The sequence below is a fragment of the Sebastes umbrosus genome, chromosome 11 (genome assembly GCF_015220745.1).
Source record: "Sebastes umbrosus isolate fSebUmb1 chromosome 11, fSebUmb1.pri, whole genome shotgun sequence".
NCBI classification, from domain to species: domain Eukaryota; kingdom Metazoa; phylum Chordata; class Actinopteri; order Perciformes; family Sebastidae; genus Sebastes; species Sebastes umbrosus.
In genome coordinates, this window is record NC_051279.1 from 28,558,110 (window position 1) to 28,581,602 (window position 23,493).

The following is a 23,493-nucleotide window of genomic DNA, read 5'->3' on the forward strand; positions in this document are numbered from 1 at the left end:
ATTAATATATATCACTTAAACCTGCTTTATAATATAAAAGACATGGAAATCTCACTTTTTTACAATATGGGAGCCTTTAAGTAAGACTTTGAATGCAGGACTTTTACTTGTAACAATCATCTTTCATAAGACACCTGTCATACGACACCTTCTCACACAAAAATATATCTTATACTGTATATACTGTATATTTTCTTAATGAATATGTTCTTTATATGCCCTTGTACAAAGTATTTCCTTTTATAATTGTAATGTAAATATAATTGCAATGTAAATGTAATATAATTTATTATTTTAATGGAGCTTCCCAGCAAAAAGTATTTCACACGATTGTACCTGTATAACCGGTGTGACAATAAACATCTTGAATCTTGAATCTTGAATCTAACAGAATATTTGTACACTGTGGTATTGTTACTTTTACTGAAGTACGAGATGTATGAGTACCTCTTCCACCACTGAACCTGAGCACCAAACTTAGAAGAAATCAGAATCCCACAGTCATCATTGCAGTGACTTACAGTTTCCTGCAGTACCCTCAGTCCACCAGCTGTGGTCGCTGTGGAGCAGAGTCAGTGTGAGAGAGACTTCCGGTTCCTCTGTTAAGATCAGCTGACTCTGATGCTGCTGTCAGGAGACCTCACCAACTGTGTTCAATGGCAACTATGAACATGATCAAGTCATAGAAACGCTATTAACAGCTATATTGTTCACTGTCTACATCCACATTTAGTATTCACAGGTGAGTGAACTTGTTAGACACCACAACAACCACCTGTGTTGTTGTTGTGAGCTAAGCTAAGTGGCTAACTAGCTAATCCTTCCTGGATGCTGCCTGACCTTAACCATCTTTTTGTGTTAGCTTCAGTTTGTATACAGTTGCTAATTCTCATTTGTGGCAAAGTAACGTTAGTTAGCAGTCAGGGAATGAAGATATGTTGTTAAGGTCAGTCTGTGATGGACTTAAACACTGAATGAGCTCCTGTTGCTGGTGTAGCATGATGTCATTAGCTTGCTTAGTGGTAAACAACAACAGCACAAGCAGCTTTATAAAGGTACAGTAGGGAATTTAAACACAGTACCTGTACTGTAGCCAGATCAGTGCTGTTGATAAAGAGACAAACTCAGTGTGTTTCTCAATGTTTTATTAACTGATGAGCTGTGTTATAACACAGCACACATTTGTCTAAATTCAGTTTTCCTCTCAGTTTTTTCTCTAGCTGCACCAGTGTTGTAAACCATGACTGAGTTTTGGTTGATCTCTGCACCGGGAGAGAAGACCTGCCAGCAAACATGGGACAAAATGATGGCAGCCACCACACGGACCAACAACCTCTCCACCAATCACAAGTTCAACATCCCAGACCTCAAGGTTAGCATGGATTTATGGGCTTCTCTGCTTGTCACAATTTCATATTTTTTGGGATATGTTTTTTGTTCAACACCTTAATGTTGCAGCTGGGAAAGGTGACGCTCATTTCAATTACTTTATATACTGCTGGGTAATTTATCTCATGGATCAATAAGGTTTTTTGGATATTTTATTTATATTTTTTGGATATTTTACTGATATAATTTTTGGATATTTTCTAAATTTTTGTCTGACCCTAATTAATATTTTTCTGCTTTTTTACTAATATTTTTGTGATATTGTACTAATATTTCTGGGATATTGTACTAATATATTTGTGATATTGTACTAATATTTTTGTGATATGTTACTAATACGTTTTGAAATATTGTACTAATATTCTTGGGAAATATTACTAATACTTTGTGATATTTTGCTTTTATATTTTTTAGATATTTTACTAATATTTTTTCCCATGCTGAAGTACGGAGTAATTAATCTATGGACTCTGGATTTAATTTCTTGCACGGTTCATAGTTATTTATCATCTTTTTTTTTTTAAGTTATGGTGGTTTTAAAAGTAATATCAAAATCACTCACCTTATACTGTATATCCACTGTCAAGAATAAACTGATTGTGTGTATGGGAAGCAGTCGTTACACAGATCCGTTGCCTGCATGTTGAAGCGTTGGTTTGGGGAAGTTTTTGTCCACAGAGCAGCCCAGCTTGTCTGGTTTGGTTCCCCTCTGTGCTGAAGGTGAAGTCACCCCGCTGACCTCGCAGCCACATGGGCCTGTAATGTTCTCCTGGAACTGTTAGCAATGCATGAGCGGCTCTGGACAAAGAGGCGCCATCATAAGCACAGAGGGCCCCCTGGATGTCACTGTAGGCGGATTGAACCTCAGATGTCACTGTTAAAACACAACCTTGCTGACCCCATTTCAAAACGACACAAATCTCAGGTCTGATGACTGAAAAGTCATAATGTGCTGATGTTTTACTTTTTGTGTTCAAAAACAGGTGGGGACACTAGATGTCTTGGTCGGACTGTCGGATGAACTGGCAAAATTAGACTCCTTTGTTGAAAGGTATGCTAACTGCTGTATTCTGACTCAGAATGAACATTGCTATTCTCCACTGTTTTAGTGATTACATATAGGGCTCTCATAATCATGTTGAATATGGTCTGCGTTTAAAAGTGCATGAAAAAACCTGTACCGCTTTCCTGACTCTCTGATGTAGCTGGTTTACCATTCCCTAATCGCATCCCTTACCTTGTAACAATGAGGAATTTCACAGAGGCCTGAGGCTAGTGGGCCTCGCAGTCTAAACTTAGCAATTTACAGTTGGGTGACACACCAGCAGCTCTTTCTTTAGTCATATTTATACCCAATGACTTAAGTGCCGCGAGTGTGTTTGAGTGTAATTTATAGTCTTTTGGAAATATTGACATCCAAAACTCACACACAGCCATTACTGACTGAGCTCCGCTTTGCTTTCTCTGTCGATATTTCCAAGACTGTGAGAAAGACCAGCCTTGCAAAATGGTTTCACTTCTCTGACTACAGCCTGTCTTTTATCTAGTTTCATTTTGGAAATTTCCATCCAGCATTTCTGGAAAAAAGGAATATCCAAACTACTGAATTCTTCAAAATTTCACCCATTTATTTGAAGTTTTGATTGGATTATTTGGGTTATTTAGTTGTAAAAATGTTTTATAGATAGATAAAATTAAACCTAAGTGGCTGTTGCACTTTCTTATGAACTTTTTAGGCATGAGATGTTACTTGGCTCTCAGTCTTTCCCTGGCTTCACTACTGTGGACACAGCTCTGCTTTGAAGTGCTACGAAACAGTGTGGTTAAAAATCCTGAACTCTGCAAGTCTGCCATGTTATAAATTGCCTTGTCAGGAAATCACCTTAACAGGAATATGTGAAAGGTTTTGATGTGTGTGTGTGTGTATGTTTGTGTTGAACTTGGGGGGATGAGGTCGTGGTGGTCGTGTGAGCATGTGCAGGGTGAATGTGTGGTTTACGGCTGGCTTTGTGCATGCAGTTTGTGTTGGCATGGCGTGTTTTGATGTCTCCTGGCTGTTCACAGTGTGGTGAAGAAGGTTGCTCAGTACATGGCTGACGTGCTGGAAGACAGTCGAGACAAAGTACAGGAGAACCTGCTGGCCAACGGAGGTACAGTGATGGTTACAACACAAAGTTTCTAGATTGTTTTAGCACCAAAAAAACTATAAGATAAAGCAAAGCAAGGTTAACTAGCTATCAATAATGATAATAACAATTTAAGGCACACTGATGTTGTTCTCAATATTCTTTACAATCCTTAGAAAATGCCAACTGACAACTATCTGATCATGGATCAGATCTGAAATCACTGTAATAAAATTGTAGCTTTACCCAACTTCTGTTTTACTATAATCTGATAATAAAGCTTTAATAGCCTGTCTTTTGTTGTCCTTTTTTCAGTTGATCTTGTCACCTATATCACAAGATTTCAATGGGACATGGCAAAATATCCCATCAAACAGTCACTTAAAAACATCTCTGAAATCATCGCAAAGGTAGGTCTCTCAGTTCGTTCTGAAATAGTGAATTCTGTCAATATTTGTACAGGTATTTCTGTAAATTGTCTATGTTTATCGTAGTAGCCTAATAGGTAATGCTAGAGCTCTATTGTAGTAATGTCTAATGTATTTTATTTTCCACTGGGCACATCCAGCCTTTGTGCACTTATGTACTCTAAGGTGCTCTGTGTAGAGGTGTGTCTTGTTACTCTGTATTTTATTTGTCAGTCATAAATAATTTCAACCATTTAAAAAAAAAAAATCTTTTACAGCAAGTGACCCAGATTGACAACGACTTGAAGACGAGGGCATCAGCTTACAACAACCTGAAGGGAAACCTGCAGAACTTAGAAAGAAAGAATGCGTAAGTAATCCACATGTACAAATGTGCACGTCTTAGCGCTACATTTAGGCTGCAGAGTTTTCACGGGAAGGAAGTAATGTAGCTAGCCAGACCGTCCTTTTCAACTATCATCAGCAAAGTATATTATTAACTTAATGGATCACTGACCATAGGCCTTTCTCATTTCCCAGTTAGTACATCCTCCATTCCTTTCCTCTCCTCCTTTCCCCGCGTCTTAGTCCCGTCCACGGGAGATGCTAGTGGAGGAGTCGAGGGAGAGAGGAGTTAAAGAAACAGGCATGAAACAAATGCGACATCCTGGCCTCTAAACCGTCATTTAAAGCGACATTAATTAAATACAATGGTTGGGACAGCCATTGTTTTGTTATACTGCTGTATGTTATCATTTTAATCATCTGTATTTATTTATGTCAGATTAGCATAACAGTGTTCATGACAACTTATATACGTACTATTAATTCAATTCACAACTATACATACTATGCTGTAAACATGATGTTTACAAGTGCAAACAGCTGCTGACGGCAAATTATTATATCAATAATCTCTTACATTCTAATTTGCTGTGTGTGTTTTGTGTGTTGTGTGTATAAGCTATACCGCTCAAACACATATATTATATATATAATGTCACTCTTTATTTATAGTATAGTTTTTTAAATTTTTTAATTTAACCTTTATTTAACCAGGAGTAAAAACTCATTGAGATTAAAAATCTCTTATCCAAGAGTGTCCTGGCCAAGATAGGCAGCAGCACAGTTACACAGTTGCAGACATAAAACAAACATAACAATTTAAAACGAAGACAAAGAGCAAATTACAGGATAGGTATCGAAAGAACATTCAAAACATCTACAGCCAGATGTGCTTGCTTCCCATTCTTTTAGAAGCACTTTAAAAACATTCAGTGAGACCAGCTCTCGAAGATTCAGCTCATTTTGTAACTGATTCCAAGAAGAGGGAGCAGCATATTTGAATGCCCTTTTTCCACACTTCAGTGTGGACTTTGGGGACAGTTAATAGGATTAAGTCCTGGGAGCGAAGACAGTAACTTCCCGTAGTACTTTGCATACAAACATCTGTAGTGCTTCACACAATAAAATATATAAAGGCTGCAGTGTGTGTGTTTAAAAAAGACGACATCCGCTCATTCTTGTCACATGATGCCACGTTGTGAATTGAATTAGTAACAGTAAATGTAGCCTATAAGTTGTCATGAACACTGTTATGCTCATCTGACCGATCATAATATACAGCGGTATAACAAAATGGACAGCACACGTCATTATTTAATTAATGTTGCTTTAAAATGTCGGCTCAGAGGCCAGGATGTCTCATTTTGTTACGGCCTGTTGCCTTGACTCCTCTGTCATCGCGTCTCTTCCTCGCATCTGCTCGCATCTCCCGTGGGAGGGACTAAGACGTGAGGGGAGGAGGCAAGGAAAGGAATCAAGGATGTACAAACTGGGAAATGCCTTTTGTCATGTCCATTTTATCGTAACACTGTTATGTGCCACCAGGGGGAGCCTGCTGACCAGAAGCCTGGCTGACATCGTCAAGAAGGATGACTTTGTACTTGACTCAGAGTACCTCATCACTCTGCTGGTAGTCGTACCAAAGTGAGTATGATTTCTCTAGTGTGGCAAGCATGTCTGAATGCAAATGAGTTGGAAACCTGCGGCAGCATAATTCAGGAAATGAGATGCGCTCTTTAGTGTCTCCTCGTCTTTTGTTCTTTCAGGACGGCATACACTGACTGGCAGAAAACATATGAAACACTTGCTGAGATGGTGGTGCCTCGATCCACAAAGTAAGTGATGTAATCATGTCAAATAACATATTAGCTGAAACACATTTTGTCAGAGAAACACCCATGACAGGTAGTTGCATTTTTAGTGGGTGATTTGTTTCCCATGAGTATTTATATGCCCATTCATCTACAGTTTGTTATGAACATCATTAGCAATATAACTCCCCTAACACCCGTCTTTTCTTCCAGTCTGCTGTTTGAGGACAACGACAGTGGACTGTTCAGTGTCACTCTGTTTCTGAAAGCCATTGATGACTTCAAACACAAAGCCAGAGAGAACAAGTAAGAGTCGATATACTGAGCCAACACACACTGTCATTGACAAGAGGTGTGAAACGTGTCTACAGGAGAAAAAAGAAGCCAGACTACGAAGCAAATATAAATAGCTCTAACTAAATATATCAACCGGACAGTGATCACAGGGTTTATATCAGTGTATTTATACACACAGAAATATGAATTTCTGCCCTCGACATTTTATTTCTAGGTTCACAGTGAGAGACTTCCAGTACAACGAAGAGGAGATGAAGGCAGACAAAGAGGAGATGACACGGCTCTCCACGGATAAGAAGAAGCAGTTTGTGAGTGATGGAACCGGAAAGAATTTTCAAAATTGTTTTCTAGTTTTTATTTTTATTTTTATTGATGCATGCAACAATGAAAGACGGGGATTTAAAAATAAATAAATAAATAGGTAAATATATAAATTAAATATAAATCTAAATGAAATAAAATTAATATATAAGTACCTTAAAATAAGAAAATAATATATGATAAAAATAATATAAATAATAATTAAATTAAAAAAATATTTAATTAAATAATAATATCCTTTTTTTAAATAAATAAAAGAGATAAATAAATAAATACAAGTAACCATAAGGACTTTGTAAGATCACCAAACTTTACATACTTACATACTTTTGATAAGTAACATTTTATCTTGTTGATTGCAAATTAATCTGCATGTGTTCTCTGCAGGGCCCACTTGTCCGATGGCTGAAAGTGAACTTCAGTGAAGCCTTCATTGCATGGATTCACATCAAAGCACTCAGAGTCTTTGTTGAATCTGTCTTAAGGTACAGTCTTAATATCACCATAAATATAATTACTTAAAAACCGAAGTGTCATTTGACAGTGCTTGCTTCCTTTTCATTGGTAGCAGTTAAAAAAAAAAAAGAATAAATAAAATTGCTGAGTATATTTATGTTATGTGTTCCTCCAGATATGGGCTGCCGGTGAACTTTCAGGCCATGCTCCTGCAGCCAACCAAGAAGACCATGAAGAAGCTGAGGGAGGTGCTCAATGAACTGTACAAACATCTTGACAGCAGTGCAGCAGCCATCATCGATGTGAGTACTTTGAGGCTGTAGCATCAAGACAAACACTGCACATCTTGAAGCAACATAAGCATGTGTTGCTATCAAGGTTATCTGAATTTTCAATTAGTTTTTATTTTAGTTTAGTTTTGACTTATCATTTTAGCTTAGTGTTCATCAGTTTTCAGATTGTGTTTGCTAGTTTTAGTTTAGTTTCAGTTTTTTTTCTAATGTCTCAGAAGTATGTAGCTACATATACATTACATACAGAATATGTGGTTGGGGAACTGTGTGGGAATGGACATAATGTTTAATGTTTAGTCTTTGTGCTACTTAAGTGTTCAATGTGAAGCAATTGTGACATAGCACCATCTCCTGGAAGGGCACGTCCGTTCATTTTCTTTGGTTCAGTGTCACAAGAGTTGATGGGAAATTCATGCTGTCTCCTTTTTTCCGTAGTAAGATATTATAACTAAAAAACTCAAACTGAAAGGAATTTACGTTCATTTGTATTTTATTTTCATTAGTTTTTAAATAGGCAATATAGTTTCTGATTAGTTTTAATTTTTCTTAAAGATATCGTTTTTATTTAGTTTCAGTTCATTATTTTTCACTGCTTAGTTTTTTGTTTGTTTCAGTTTTAGTTTACTATAATAACTCTGACTACTATAAAGACTTTATAATATGATTATCATGGCAGAAGTTAGGATATAACATATTATCTCACTATGTATTTAATCCATAACTGAAATGAGAAATACAATACAACATATTATAACATACAATACCTCCACGGTATTGCTAACACACTAAGAGCCTCAACTATCTTTTCTTTTTTTCAGTGTGCGATGGACATCCCAGGCCTCAACCTGAGCCAGCAGGAGTATTATCCTTACGTCTACTACAAGATCGATTGCAACATGTTAGACTTTAAAGTTTAACACTTTCCCCATTTTGTCTTTATGTTGAGTGTCGATTCATCTTTTCTGGTACAAACCTCCCTCTCCTCCCCTCTCCCCCGCCTCCTCACTGTCGTCTCTCCCTATCAACTGCATGTTCATTCCTTGTGGTGAAAAGGCTCATCAGCAAGCTTCTACCACTTTTACAGCCAAGGGACAAAAAAACAACCACTTTTAATTATTGTTTTTGTTTACATTTTATTTTCCTTCTCAAGCTGCACACAAAATTAGTTTTTTTTATGTGAATTGGATAAAGAAATCATATTGGAAAGCTCTATATTTATCATTCCACATGCGCTTGTGTGTATTGATGGCTACATCTTCTGTATTGGTGTTCAGAGATTTGTGTTTACATAATGGGCAATGCTTTCACTGTACCCATGGCAACCAGATGTGGTATGTGTTTGAGATTGTGGGGTCACACTTGCAAATGTTGTGTAACAAAGATGTGATATGAGTGTGTGTATTGTTGTCTCATGTTGTGTATATTTGCTGTCAAATAAGACATGTATCAGAGTATTGTGTGTAAGCCATTGATTGAATAAATATGATTGACTAAATCATATCAAACGTGTGAATTGATTAATAAATGGTCACTGTATGTATACAAATCCTCCAAATTTTATTTTTATTGAACAGAATTCAGACACTTTATGAATATGTGAAAGTCTGGTATTTGTGCTTTTAGGTGTGAAACTTTTATGCTGCTGTCTTGGCCAGGACTCCCTCGGGAAAAGAGATTTTGAATCTCAACGGGACTATCCTTGAAAAATAAAGGTTGAATTAAAAATAAAATTGATTTATATGGTAATGTTCATGTGAGAGAATTGAGAAAGAGGCATGTGGTGTCTCTGTGTGTAGTAGAGAGAGAGATGCTCTGTGAAGCCTCGTGATGACTCATGATCATATGCAGAGCTGCGGGCATTTTCGAGGACACTTCCTCTTTAAGCAGAAATGCTTTGGAATCCACATAGCTGCAAGAAAAATACTTCAGTTTCAACATGGAGGACGGACAGCTCCATACCAACAGCAGAGGGCACCAAACAGACACGTGAGGTCCTTGCATTATATTTGAACACGCTGGAAGCCCTTTGGTGCATAATATCAGTAACAAAACCTTACTTAAAGTATCAAAAGTACAAGTACTCATTATGCAAAGTGTCCCTGCCAGTGTTATTATTGTATTATTGATTCATTAACATGTTAGTGCTCCATTTAACTGCTTCATATAGCCTATGGGAAGTTTAATCTCCAACCTAGCACCATATTCTACAAAACATATTCTGTTTTTGGTTGGTAAAATCAAAATCTGATAGTAACCACAGCTGTTAAATAAACCTGGAAAAAAAAATTACCATTGAAATGTAGTGCAGTAGAAGTATAAAGTACCACATACAGTTCAGAGTATGTGTGTCATCTGAACTGTATGTAAGTTCCATGCCTGTAAAAAATGGCATAAAGTCATACAGAAGATCTGCAAACTGCAATTATAACTCCCAATACAATTTAATTTGACAGAGCAATGTTTTGATCTAACAAAGATCTGAGTGAAGCATTGTCAAATAAACACCAGAGAACACAGCCATCTCTCAGGTGTTTATAATCTGCATGATTAAGAGTCAATCTGGATCAATCAGTGTAGAGCTGGGTAACACTGTCTGATGCTTCTTCTAAAAAGTATACCAATACTTGCAATACAAATAGAACAATAAAGAAAAATGTGGGAATAATGTAGAAAAATTTTATACAGGAACACGTTGAATATAAGAAATAATAAAAAAAAACAGTCAAATGTGGTGCTTGTATCACACGAATGAAGTATCTAAGAAGGAAACAATTATCATAGAATTGTAAATAGATAAAATGGAAAATAATAGGTAATTAAAAAAGAGGTACAAACTAGCAATATGCCTACAAGAAAACATAGATTTTGTAAAGGGCTCTGCAAACACAGGTGTTTCCAGTTAACCTGATTAGACCTCTGCAGCTCTGATCTATAATCTCAACATACCAGTCAAGCACATTTAGTGCAAACCTACTCGTTCCTAATTAGAGGGCCAATCAGGCAAATAAGTGAAAACACCTGTGTGGATGGTGGACCACAGTTCGTTGTGTAGGGCCTTTTGATATTTTAACATTTATAAAAGAGAGAAAGTAGGTGAAAACACATAATCAAGACAAATAAATAAGAAAAAAACAATAAATTCAGAGATGGAAATGTTTGTGCCCAAGATGCTCAATATACATTAAAAAAAACAGTACCGGTAAGCTGCACCAAAAATTGGACAATGGACAAATAAAAATGAGAATGCATTAAACGTGTAAAATTATTATTTTTTAAAGTTCCCGTTTCTGAGTGGCTCCTAATGGTTCAAAGAATATGTGCATACCGGTAAATTTGAAGACAGTTATTTTGTAAACCTGTTTAAATTTCTATCCAATCAAATTCAAGGACATCCCGCCCCCTTTCTGACGCACGGTGATTATTGGCCAATCAACTGTCGAGTTACTCTGCTCTCAGTTTGGTTACATCAGTGACGCTGTTAGCAGACTTAGCTCATGACTTAGCTAAGTAACCTAGACAACAGATTTAACAACGAGCGCAGAAAAAAGCCAGGCCAATAAAAGACCCAAAATATACTATTTTCATGAGGAATGGGTAACCGAGTTTTTTCACGAATGTGAATGACAAATGTGTGTGTTTCATTTGCGGTGCGAGCGTGTCGGTCAGTAAAATATGTAGCTAGCTAACTAACGGAGCTAACGTCAAGCGGCACGTCACCAACGGCTACAGCTTCCGGTTGGCAACGTCAAGGCAAGTTTATTTATATAACACATTTCATACACAAAGGCAATTCAAAGTGCTGTACATATATAAAATAGCACAAAGTGCTTAAGATAAAAACAAATAAAAGAATATAAAAGTGTAGGTTAAAAGAGAAAACAAATTAAAATCAAAAGACAGTAAAGTGCAGCATTTGATCAATTAAGAAACGCGTCTGAGAACAGTCTGGTCTTGAGTCTGGATTTGAAAGTGGCTACTGAACTATCTTTGATCTCATCTGGAAGTTTGTTCCACCGTTGAGCAGCGTAGCAGCTAAAAGCAGCCTCACCATGTTTCCTTCTGACGGTGGGTATCACTAATAGATGTTTTTCCAGTGACCTTAGAGGTCTAGTAGGTGTGTACTGCTGAACCATATCTGAGAGGTAATTAGGATCTACCCCCTTTAGTGATTTGTAAACAAGCAGTAGTGTTTTAAAGTCAATTCTGTGACTTACTGGGAGCCAGTGTAGGGACTTAAGTGGTGGAGTGATGTGATCAGTTCTTTTTGTTTGTGTAAGAACTCTAACAGCTGCATTTTGGACCATCTGAAGCTGTTTGATGGTCAGCGAACCGAGAAGGTAAATGAGCTGAAAACAGCAGCGCTTAAAAGACAACAGTCATTGGGTCTTTCCCATTTGTTCTTTTATACGGCTTGACTCCTCTCCTCGACTCCTCTCCTCGCGTCTTAGTCCCGTCCATGGGCGATGCGAGTGGAGGAGGCGAGGAAAAGACTCGAGGAGAGAGGAAACGAGTAAATATGTTTTTAGAGACATGAGACGTCCTTTCCTCTGAAGCGTCACGTGAAGCGACGTCCGTTTCTGATGACAGCAGCAGCTGATCACAGCTGGATCAGCTGTCAGTCTGCTTTAACAGCTGTTTATGTCTGAACTGATCTAATACTAATAAAGACACTCAGTTATTCTCAGTGGCAGAGCAGCAGTGTTTCTCTCTGTAGCCTGTTACCTGTTTAACAAACACCTGCACATGAATAACAGCTGCAGTCTGTTTTTCTACTGTGGACTGAGTCCTGCTTAGAGGACCAGGAACAATCTCTACTGGATCAATATCTTTATATTATTTATTCATTATTAGCGTCTGTATTTATTGATATTCTGACAGTAGAAGTTATGTATTAGGCTGAATGTTTCAGGGAAAAGTTAAATAATGTAACTCATATCAAACCCACGTTCAGGAATTATCAGCCTCATGTGACTGAATGGAAATGAGGATAAATTATGTAAAAGGTATAAAAGACAGACTCTCCTTCTCTCTCTGATTTTAACTGGATTCTTAATAAAAGTTAATGAGGGGAAATAACAGATCATGAAAAGAAAACTCTTTCTAATAAAGGAAGAAAGTTGTTTGAGATCTATTTGTTGTCAGCTGTTATAAACCCCTCTCAGTGTCAGAGTCCTTTAGTGACGGTGTGTGAAGCAGAGATACTGCAGGTCCTTCTGCTGCTGGAACACTTCACCATCAACATGGTCCGTCTGTTGTTCACACCTACAGTTAACACAGGTTTTAACTAGACGGTGAATCACAAGATAATTAAAATATAAATATTTTAATCTGTGATCTGTCTTCACTCCGGTATGAAACTCGGTGATGTTGACATGTATCAGATCAGTCTGATCGGCAGCAGCGTCCAATCAATAACTGATATCCAATAAGGGGGCGTGTCGGTCAGTAATAAACATCCGTGGAGGAGACACTGGAGGATGCACTGGTGTATCCTCGCTCATGGCTCCTATAGCAAGCCTCCTCGATCCTCGATCCTCGCTCCTCGATGCGCATTTTAAGAATTGGGACGTCCTTCAAGATGGAGCGCTGAGATCGATTTCCGGGTCACAGCCGGAGGAGCGAGGAGCGAGGAGACGAGGAGGCGAAAAATTGTGAAATGAGATGCAGCTATTGTTTACGAAACTGACGAAGAAGGCCAACGCAGTAACAGACTCTTTGAAATTACACACTAACATGCTATTTAGTTCGCTAAAACAGTATGTGATCTGAAACCTTATTATAGAAACAAAAGTACGTGAATTGCATACTATTTCCGGTGAAATATTACCTTATGCAACCTCTTAATACATCCGTGTGCAATGCTGGGCACTACATTGAAGATATATTTTTTATCTACAAAAGGGGGTGCCTGCAGAAATGGGCTGGGAACCACTAAAGTAGCCTATTAAAGTGTATAGTTCTAGTTCCCAGTGCACCCAGAGAACCATCCAGGAGGCCCACTCCTATTCTGGGATAATACATGACCAGGGAATGAAATTAGCACCTGCCACCTGCAGGGTAAATGTTGGCTGTGGCAGGTAAAACGTTCACCTGCCACCATGGCAGATAGGTTTTCCTTATATTAAGAAATATTAGTTTTAAAAAGCAATTCTTAAATTAAAAATAGTCAGGGATTAAGGTTACATGATCCATATTTCTACTGTCTGTTACCACTGACTCAGTGTATACTAGGGGTGGACGGAAATATTGAGTATTGCAATATTGTGTTTTATTGTGATACTGTATAACCCTCAAAAACCCTGTATTGAATTCTAATTAATAGTTTACATGCAAAGATTAACTCAGGAAATACTTTAGTTTATTTGCAAAGATATGCAAATGCAGATCCTACTTTTCTGATTGCATAAAAAGTTAACTTTTTTATGCTCAGATTTTATGCATATATCAGTGTTATTTATACTATGATAGTTTTCCTAAAATTAGATTTTTTTTAAATCGCAACATATCGCCTTACTTACAGTATCGCAATATATTGCATCGTAACCCCTGTATCGTGATATGTATCTTATCGCCAGATTCTTGCCAATACACAGCCCTAGTGTTTACGATTCTAAAGCATTCTACATAGACTTCAGAAGTGGCAGACAAAACAATTGTGTGGATAGTAGAAATGTTCAGTGACCTGCCACAGTGGCACGTGAGGAAAAAAAATAATTTTAGACCCTGTACATGACCCCAATTTATTTTACGTGTCAATCAGTTTGTGATGTAAACTAATAGGCTAAACCACCTCAGTTGATATTGTACTTTAGTGGTGCAAATTCCCTTATAAAATGTATGATTGTTGAACAGTGGATTTGAGGATTTTGGGCCCCATGGGAGTCTTGGAATTTCTCTGGTTAAACATGCTTGAACGAACTGTATATGAGTTAACTACACTGAGTTTGAAAAAAAATATCATCTTGCATCAGTGACTGACCAGTTTGTTAATCAGTCCATCTCTCAAAAGCAATAGGTGCAGAGACATTCAGTGTGTGTGTGTGTGTGTGTGTGTGTGTGTGTGTGTGTGTGTGTGTGTGTGTGTGTGTGTGTGTGTGTGTGTGTGTGTGTGTGTGTGTGTGTGTGTGTGTGTGTGTGTGTGTGTGTGTGTGTGTGCGTGTGTGTGTGCGTGCGTGAGAGAGAGAGAGAGAGAGAGAGAGAGAGATCATGTGATGAGAGAGTGAGCCTGGCTGGCTTGGTTGTGATGTGAGACACACTCACGGTGAAGGCTACAACCACACAAACCCCACGCACCGTCCTGCTGGCCTGGTACCGAAACCTTGAACGAGGCGTCGGCGCGGTAGGTCGGCTAGGCAGGGAAACAACAACCCCCGGTGAGCTGCTTGGCTGCTGTCCCGGGGAGCAGGAGGGAAGCATCAATGTCTCCAGGTTCCCTCTCACACATCGGCCTGGACCTGTTCACGTTATCGGGCCTCCTGCACTGAGATAATGAGAGGATGGCGGAGCAGCGATGCGGGGACCACGGACGGCTGACGGATGCTGCTGCAGCCTCCTCAGCAGCAGCAGCAGCAGCAGCAGCGACTCACCGGGATGAGCAGCAGCATCACAACACGATGAATCCAACGGTGGAAGCGGCAGTGGAGGGTCTGTCTTTGGAGGACATACTGAGGCTGTACAACCAGCCCATCAATGAGGAGCAGGCTTGGGCGGTGTGTTACCAGTGCTGCAGGACGCTGGCGAAGGGACACCGGAGCAGCAGAAGCTCCGCCGCCGCCGCCGGAGCACCATCAGCGGTGGCTCCGATGAGGATATCCGGACCGGGGGATGTTAGGATACAGAAAGACGGGTCTGTGAGGCTGGAACACCAGGGCTGTGAAGGTAAAATAGCCTATTATGTAAGAATGAGTGCGCCTTAAGCCACTCCGATCTAGGCCAAGCCATCACTTGCATTTCAAATAATAGGGCTGAGGTGTTGTGATTGTCCTTATGTAAAAATCTTATAGCTACAAGAGGGCAACATAGCCTACAAAATCACTGTGTGTACAAACCTAATGTAATGTAGTGGTACCACAGAGCAATAATGTCACTATAAATAAAATGTGTAGGTATTTGCACATGTAGAGGCTTTCTACATGTTTTTCCTAAATCAGGTGCTTTATTTTTAGTCTTCAATCTGCAGCAGCCAGATTTACAAGGCTCCATTACACATGACCTGATCAGTGATGAACAAAGAGACCCCTCACTTTCATGGCTCACCATACTGAAGTGTTTTCACTGCTTTTGCCTCCTCACTGAAGGCATGTGTGTGTGTGTGTGTGTGCATCATGTGGTTCCACCTCTTATTATTGCCACTTCATATCAGATCAGTGTGTTCATCCCAGCGTCATCTGATTAAAGCATGTGATTATAACAAGCTTAAATGTGCATTATCAGATCAAGGTGTGGGATCACAGTAATGTGTGCAAATAGAAAAGGTGATGGTTCACCCCTGCACATGCCTTGTATGTTTATGGCCCGATACAGCTGTTCCTAACTACATGTGACATGGGAGCCTCTATTGATTTTACAGCTGTAATTAATGAGGTGCTATAAAAATGAGGAGTTACAGCCATTGCTGGTATGACAGTGCTTCTATTGCCAAGCTGAGAATATCCGAGAAATAGAGAGGAGACCGTGGTTGCCTGCCAAATGAAAAATCACTGCAATAGTCTAGAAATATCCCTTTAGGGGATTACACTGTGTTTGTGGGGCTATGCAGGGCGTTTATAGTGACTTTATTGTACTTAATGGTAATTTGTGTCTCATATGGGAGAGAGTTAAAGTGTTTCTGTGGTATTTGTCTAGTATCCCTCTTACTACAGATCTTTTTACACAAGGTATCAACCAGTATTCAAACCAAACCAAAACAAAACAGATGACACTTCATGCCATGTGATGGGCGTGCCTGTGAAAAGATAACATGCATTTAAACCAAAACATTCTGTCTCGTCAGACCGAAACCTGGTATGATCAGTGTATGCTTTAATCACATTTGCTGATACAGTGAGCAGAGTGCAGGATAGACTGACTAAATGCCTATCTATCTCTCTCGGTCCGTAATGGACTATACCTGAGGGCCGGAGGGATGCGCTCTTAACTCAGCTACAACACACAATACTGGACGCTGCTCAGTCAACATTTTGGCCTTTGATTCAATAAATGCACGCTTTGTCCAATCAACCTGTATTAGCTGATCTGAGAAGCACAGCTGTAAGGATGATGCCAGTTGTGGCCTGTTGGTCTATATGCTGAGAATGAATGGGCTATTTTTAGGAGAATGGAAGCAACCATTGGAGAGGGGAGTCCAGGCTTTTATTCCGCGATTTCTCATGTAATGTCATATCATGCAAAATGTATTAAGAATGTATTGAACTGTTGTAGTTAAAGCATGTTTTTGGGCATTTGTGTTTATTGGCTATACGTAGATGTCTTGTTTTGTTTTCGTTTATATTATTTCAATAATCATGTTGCTATTTCACAGAGGAACATCTTACCATTTCCTTCACATCTTACGTCACCAAATGTGCAAAATATACACAGACTGTATTTTAAACATGTATCCATTCATTTTAGCATTTTAAATTGATTATTCAATACTTTTAGCTAGATTTTTTTAGATTTTATTTGTTTACACGTATAAAAAAGGTACAAGTTAATATTACATAAATGACAACAAATGTGATGGAGAGGTGCAAAAAGCCCTCAGAGGGGCTTGATCAGGGCACTGTCCAGTGCATACCTTAATCGATTGTAAAAAGAGAATAACATATTAAAAAGGATGGTAAAGAGAGAGAGAAGAAGCAGAAAAAAGATACAATTATACACACTAGCAGATGCCATATATGCAAGTAGACAAAGTGATGAAATAGAATTAAGATTCACATTATTATATTATCAATTAAAACTCATTATCAGTAAGCATTTACAGAGATAATCCATAAGGAAAACATTGGGGAGATAAAAAAAAAAACCTTTAACGGCTTTCTTAAATTGTTCTGATGCCAACTTTAAAATATGAGATGGCAGAGCGTTCAATAACACTGAACCTCGGTAAATTAAACCAAACTGTAACTGAGATGTTCGACACATAGGATGTCTGAGTTTGTCGTTATTTTCAGTCAAATAATTGTGGAATTGTTCATTATAGGAATACAGTTCATGGAAATATGAAGATATCACACACTCTCAATTGCAGCACATAATGTTCGGTGTACAGTCTTCATTTCAACCTCACAATCTTTCCATGAACCCCATGACTACTTCAAAAGTACCTCTGGTTGGGAATCACTGCTGTCCAAGTCTTCAGTCTAATTCTGGGAGTGTTTTGCAAGTGTTCTGATTAGGGCACTGCAACCACACAAATGGTTTCGGTTTGCAGGGTAAATTGCTGGTCTAATTGCTACTTATCTGTGGTGTTCAGTACAGCCCTTCTCTCCCCGATGCACAAGCTCAGACAGACAAACTCAGTCATGTAAATAATGAGATAAAGCTGTGGCTAAAGTTTTACGGATTTAGGACTTCTGAAGCTCTCATCTGCTAAATTGACTTCAAGTTAAATCCAGTTAAGGTTAGTTTTAGACCCTGTTATCACTCAAAACCACATCTAGTATTCATTTATTCCGCAGTTTATCTGGGGCACCTGACACTTTGTATTATATCTGAATACATAATGAAAGCAGGACACTTTTAAAAACCTCAAAATATTTTTGTATCATGCTACTTTGATGAATATATTTAATTTCATGCTGGTGCCCTCCCCAAGTGTTGTGGTATTATTAAGGAAGCACATTTGATAATCTGCTCGCCCTGTTTGCAGTACACACAGACACACACACACACACACACACACACACACACACACATACATATCACACTGTTAGCTCTTCTTCACCATACATACAGCACAGTGGTATTCAAACCTGCTGATGCAAGTTAAGGTCATGAGATGATGTCACAGCTGTTGCGATGTTGCATTACTGCGTGTGACAATACAAAACAGCCATTTGTTAAGAGAGTCATCTGTTAGCAGGCTGTTTCTTCTTGGAAGTGAAAGCTGGGACGATGTAGCCTGGAGGACCTTTTAAGTGGGTCTTCTTTTTGAAGGGAGTACATTCATGCAACATGGCTTCTTGGGAGAAGTCTCGTCATCATCGGTCACATGCCACAACCCACTAAAGTAATTAGAAATGAAACAGAGCTTTTATTAAAACTGGTCTAGTTTGCATAATGAGAGCGCAGAACACGCACGCTGAAATTTGTTTAATGAGGAAGAGAATATGTAATCACTGATGAGTAAGCTACAATGGTGCTAGACCACAGAGCAAACTGTACTATAACAAAAGACGATAGAAATCCCTACATTTAAAATTCCACAATACAACAGGTTTTCCTTTAAACCTGCTCTAGGGACACGAGCCTTTAAAGGATAAGACAGTGATGCTCTATATTGTTCTTATAGTCTAGTGGCCGTTTTACCGTGCTCCAAGTTCCTAGACCACTTAGTCTGCAAGGTATCTCAGTTCTGGCTCATGTTCCACTTCATTTCAATCCATTTTTGTGAAGACCCAATGTATTCACGGGAGGCAGGGAAAACTTGAACGAGGGTTTATTTGAGAAGCAATTACAACGTTACGGCAGGTGATTTCCATCAAAGTTACATCTTGCCCGGTCCACTACCAACTTGATGTTCCATACGTTAAATGTTATCACACTTTCACTGTACGCTATAATGCGCTATATAACACGGTGTATAACATGGTCAAAAACGTGTTGTGATACACACCTACGCATGCTTCACAGCATCTTCCAAAAGCCTCCTTTTACCATGCGCACTGAACAACTGCCTTAAGGCATTATATCCTGTCGTAAAGAATAAAATGTGTAATCTAGCACTATAGCAAAAAAATGGTAAACATCATAATCCTACATGGTGGTTATCTAAACTATACAAAAGCTGTTGTACAAACTAGAACCAATGTATGACATACCAACATAAACAATTTCACCAAATATAAATATGTGCACAATTGGCTCTCACATAGTCCATTATATTTCATGAACCAAAACCAACTATGAATTGATCTATTGTTTTCCAAAAACTATTAACAGAACGCATCAGTGAGCCACACCTTTGCACTGGGTGACATGTTCATTCATCACCATGAACATACACACTTTATTTTGAGTCAATCCCACATTATCCATCCTGCTTTGTGGAAATACTCAGTGGCACACCAAATGTGTATTAATCCTCAGATGAAAATAGGCCCTAACAAATACTAATTTTCTTCCTCTTTGAGTAACTTTTGCTAAAAACTACAGTGTCCAGCTGTTTAAGGAAATCACTGAGTCCTTTTTTAGAAATGAAACAATATATTTGTGAACAGTTCTTAAAGATGTACGTTTTCAGTTAGGAATGAATAGACTTGGTGCTGAGTGCTACAGATAGTCGGACACTATTATGAAGCGGAGTAAGCGTTGGTGTTGGTCTTGTCATGGGGTTTGTGGAGGCAGATTTATCTTGATGAAGATAAAAAAATGTATGTTATCTGAAATTAGTCATCTCAGCTGCTCAGCTGCAGTCCCTATTTGTGATTTAGCAGCTGTAGAGAGTAATGAATAAATAAAAATGTCTGCCCAGTGCCAAGTTATATGATATTCGGAGATGGAATCAAAAGTAATGCATGAACTTTGACATTATTGCATGCGCTTAACCTCTGTCAGTCATACATTTTTGCACCTTAATGGAAGAGTGTTACCTATGTAACCATGTACTGTATATACTGTAAGCTGCTTTATGCTTAGGCTGCTTATCACAAGACTGCTTTCTTGTTTCCCTGCAGGTAAATACAGCCCTTGCACAACAACAGAGGTGAGTAACTCCACTGTAGTTCTTTTGTACTTATTGTATTTCATCATCACAGGCTTACAGAAGTATGAACAATATCATGTGAGCATATTTACTTGTGTAATAACCAGGACTTTTTTTAAAATTTAATTTAGCTTTCTGTTCTTTGGCAATGTTTACTTCACGTTTTTGATGTGCAAACCAGTTGGTTGGGTGGTAAAAAGATAAAATATTCATATTTAAGATTCGTATTTTGGTCACATGAATGCATTAGTTTGGGTGTAACTAGTTTTGAAACCTTGTTTGGAGTGTCTTTTGTTGATTATCTCAAAGAACCTCACAGAGTGCAGGCTGGGAAACTCCAGCGTTTCTGGAAAGGAACCAGTCAGTCAATTAACGAGATATTTATGAAGGGAAATCTATGGTTGTACAGGGAGAGATAATGGCAGGCTTAACCACAATAAAAGCATTTTTTTCTTTTTAAATATTTACCTTCCACAGTTGGTTACATTAGCTAGTTACAGTAAAAGAGGGCAGCCAGCCACAACAACAGAGATGGCATATTAGAGTGGCACTCTGCAGGATTATTTCAAGTGCAACCGGTGTCAGATAGTGCTGTGGTTGAAACTGTCATAAGCCATGGGTGTGTGATTTGTTAATCCTCATGCCTGCAATGCAGCTGCTGTGGGTCCCCTGCTGCTTAAACTAATACCGTTAATAAATAAAACGGGTTCAAATTTTTTTTTTTACAATAGGCAATTGGTTTTCACTGCAAGCTTTAGACTCAACATTACATAGAAAACAACTTCAGAACAACAAAACACACACCACACAGTCTCCAATGCAAGTTGTTGATGGAGAGTTTCTGGCATGCAGCAACATCGTCTCTGCTGCAACATGGTGATGTCATGAACCAATGACCAGAGAGTCATACCTTAAAGAAATGCTTCCATATTTTGTAAAATGTACTTATTACTTTCTTGCCGATGTCTGTAGCTACGCTGTAAGTATAGAGCTGGAGCAATGAGGTGTTTAGCTTGGCATAGCATAAAGACTGGAAATAGGGGGAAACAGCTAGCCTGGCTCTTTCCAAAGTTCAAGATGGTGGATCGTGGGTGGAGCTGAGGCGGGCTCAGGTCAAGGCCTATAGAAAGGAGGCTGGGTCTCGCGTCATATCTCCGGGGGTATAACACATGCGCAGTAAAATCTCGCCTGCACTCGCAGAAATTGAGCCAATTGCAACGCACGACCGCAGCTTCTGTTACACTGCGCATGTGTTATACCCCATACCCAAAGACCCATGTCCGCCCGTGACCCAGCCTGCTTTTCATACATCTCTCAGGTGAAGTAGCATAGGGGACAACTAGGGGGGGGGGGCAGTCTTTCTGCTAAGTTAAGATAATAACCTCCTGCCTAGCTTCATACTCAACTTCATCAGAGTGGTATTAATGTTCTCATCTATCTCTCGGCAAGAAAGCGAATAACTATTCTCTTAACACAGGGCATATAGAAGGGCCACAGTACAAGATAATGGCTTTACAACACCCCAATACTGTAAAATCAGCATAGCTCTAAATAGTTTTTTTTAGCTGCTAGTTATACATTTTCAAATTGTTACGACAAGACAAAACACAATGGCATGTGTCCCAGCCTCTTCTCAGCGTGTGTCTTCCCCCAGTCATTTTCTCCACCAGCCCCAGAGGTCCCAGCTGGCTTCTCTGATTGACTGGTAGGAAATGTCACCCAGCAAGGCCTCCTGTTTGATGACAGTTCTGGGAGCAGTTTCAGAACCTAATTAAATGGCTGTGTAAGATTGTCCCTCCCCCACACTCTCTCCCTGTACTATCATCAACTGCTGTTAATTGTTGTGATAATAGCTTGTGGAAATAGGTCTTACAGTATGAAGGGATTAGCTTCTCTGCTGTCACATTTTAGAAATATTTTGCTGGATGTTGTAGATGGAATAATTTTAGCCTGCAGGGATCTCTTCTGTGTCAGCGGATGCTGTCAGAGTGTTTGATGAATTCAAAGCTAATAAATGGTTTTGTATCTGTGATGTTGCACACACTGACTGAGGATCTCTGCCAGTTCATTAGAGACCATGTGCAGTAGTTTTCAGGGGGCTCTGGAGGGGGGATTGCTGCGAAATAGGGCTGTGATAACAGATGGACGGCGAATAACTCAAGCACACACACACACACACACACACACACACACACACACACACACACACAGAGTTCACTGTAGCAGCAGAGAATGTGAAACTGTATAGACAAATCTCTGCTAAGCAGCTTTGCACTAGAAATGAGTTTTTTACAATACAGTGTGTTACAGACTTTACTGGCAAGTTGTTGGATCTGCTTGATGCTTGACAGCGTTAAATCCTGCGGTAGAGGCATTCTGCTATCATACAGTGTGGAATTAGCCCAAAGCTGGATGAACAGGAACACATGTGTAGTCGTAGCTGACACACATTATCTGCACATGGTTTCAAACAGCGTGAGTTCTAGCAAATGATGCGGCTGTGAATGTCAGATGATGCTGTTGTCTTCAGAGCCAGTGAACCAAGCTCCTGGCAAGGCTCTATGTACAGTAATCGCAATTGCTAAGTTCACTGGAAATGGATGATATTTGCCAGCAATTTTGTGTTATATCACTCAAATGGGACAATTCTACTCTTTAGCTACACATTTCCACCTTTTCATATGCTATCCTTTGCAAGGAATTTGTTGGTGACCCCTGTTGCCATGCTAGCTAGCTAGACCCTCCCGGTCCCGTGATTATGCTTCATCACATCCCTCTCTGTCAAAGTTTAACTGTGCACGCTCCATGCTCTCTTTTAACGTCTGAGCTTTGAAGTCTAGGAAGGGATTAAGAGTTTAACGTCACTTTCAGTGTTTAATGTAAACAGAAAATTCAGTCAGGAGTTTTAAAAGTGTTTGGCAGTTGCTTTTATGCATTGCTTCCTATATGATGATTTGTGTTTGCATGAAAAAAGACAAATGGCAAAAGAAGGAGGTGTAAAGGAAAAAAGAGAAGAAAAAACAGAGCAAAGGTGGAAAATGTTTGTGCTTTGGTTCAGGTTTTCTCTCTGTTCTGTAGTTATGTGGGTTCAACATACCAGACAAAGCAAAGCAACCATGCTCAGTCATATGACAGTCA

At 39.1% G+C, this 23,493-nt stretch overlaps 2 protein-coding genes across 8 annotated transcripts in view; both read left to right on the forward strand.

The window, feature by feature from the left end:
* The first annotated feature begins 578 nt into the window (after positions 1-578).
* On the forward strand, positions 579-8,945 carry atp6v1c1a (ATPase H+ transporting V1 subunit C1a). The gene is made up of 13 exons (XM_037785451.1): positions 579-742; positions 1,209-1,372; positions 2,373-2,440; positions 3,454-3,539; positions 3,831-3,925; positions 4,201-4,292; positions 5,813-5,911; positions 6,034-6,102; positions 6,292-6,384; positions 6,590-6,683; positions 7,084-7,181; positions 7,328-7,454; positions 8,264-8,945. Exons 2-13 carry the CDS (start codon positions 1,241-1,243, stop codon positions 8,360-8,362), a joined length of 1,152 nt encoding a protein of 383 aa, XP_037641379.1. The 5' UTR covers positions 579-742; positions 1,209-1,240; the 3' UTR covers positions 8,363-8,945.
* Positions 8,946-14,589: 5,644 nt separating this feature from the next.
* spire1b (spire-type actin nucleation factor 1b) overlaps positions 14,590-23,493 on the forward strand; it is a 46,888-nt gene continuing 37,984 nt past the window's right edge. For 2 of the 7 annotated variants that reach the window (XM_037784659.1, XM_037784657.1), the window contains exons 1-2: positions 14,591-15,323; positions 20,327-20,355. In XM_037784659.1, coding sequence (XP_037640587.1) covers positions 14,942-15,323; positions 20,327-20,355 — 411 coding nt within the window. In that variant the 5' untranslated portion in view covers positions 14,591-14,941. Of the gene's footprint in view, positions 15,324-20,326; positions 20,356-23,493 lie in introns of all 7 variants that reach the window. The other 5 variants (XM_037784656.1, XM_037784660.1, XM_037784655.1 and 2 more) reach the window with 4 other exon arrangements.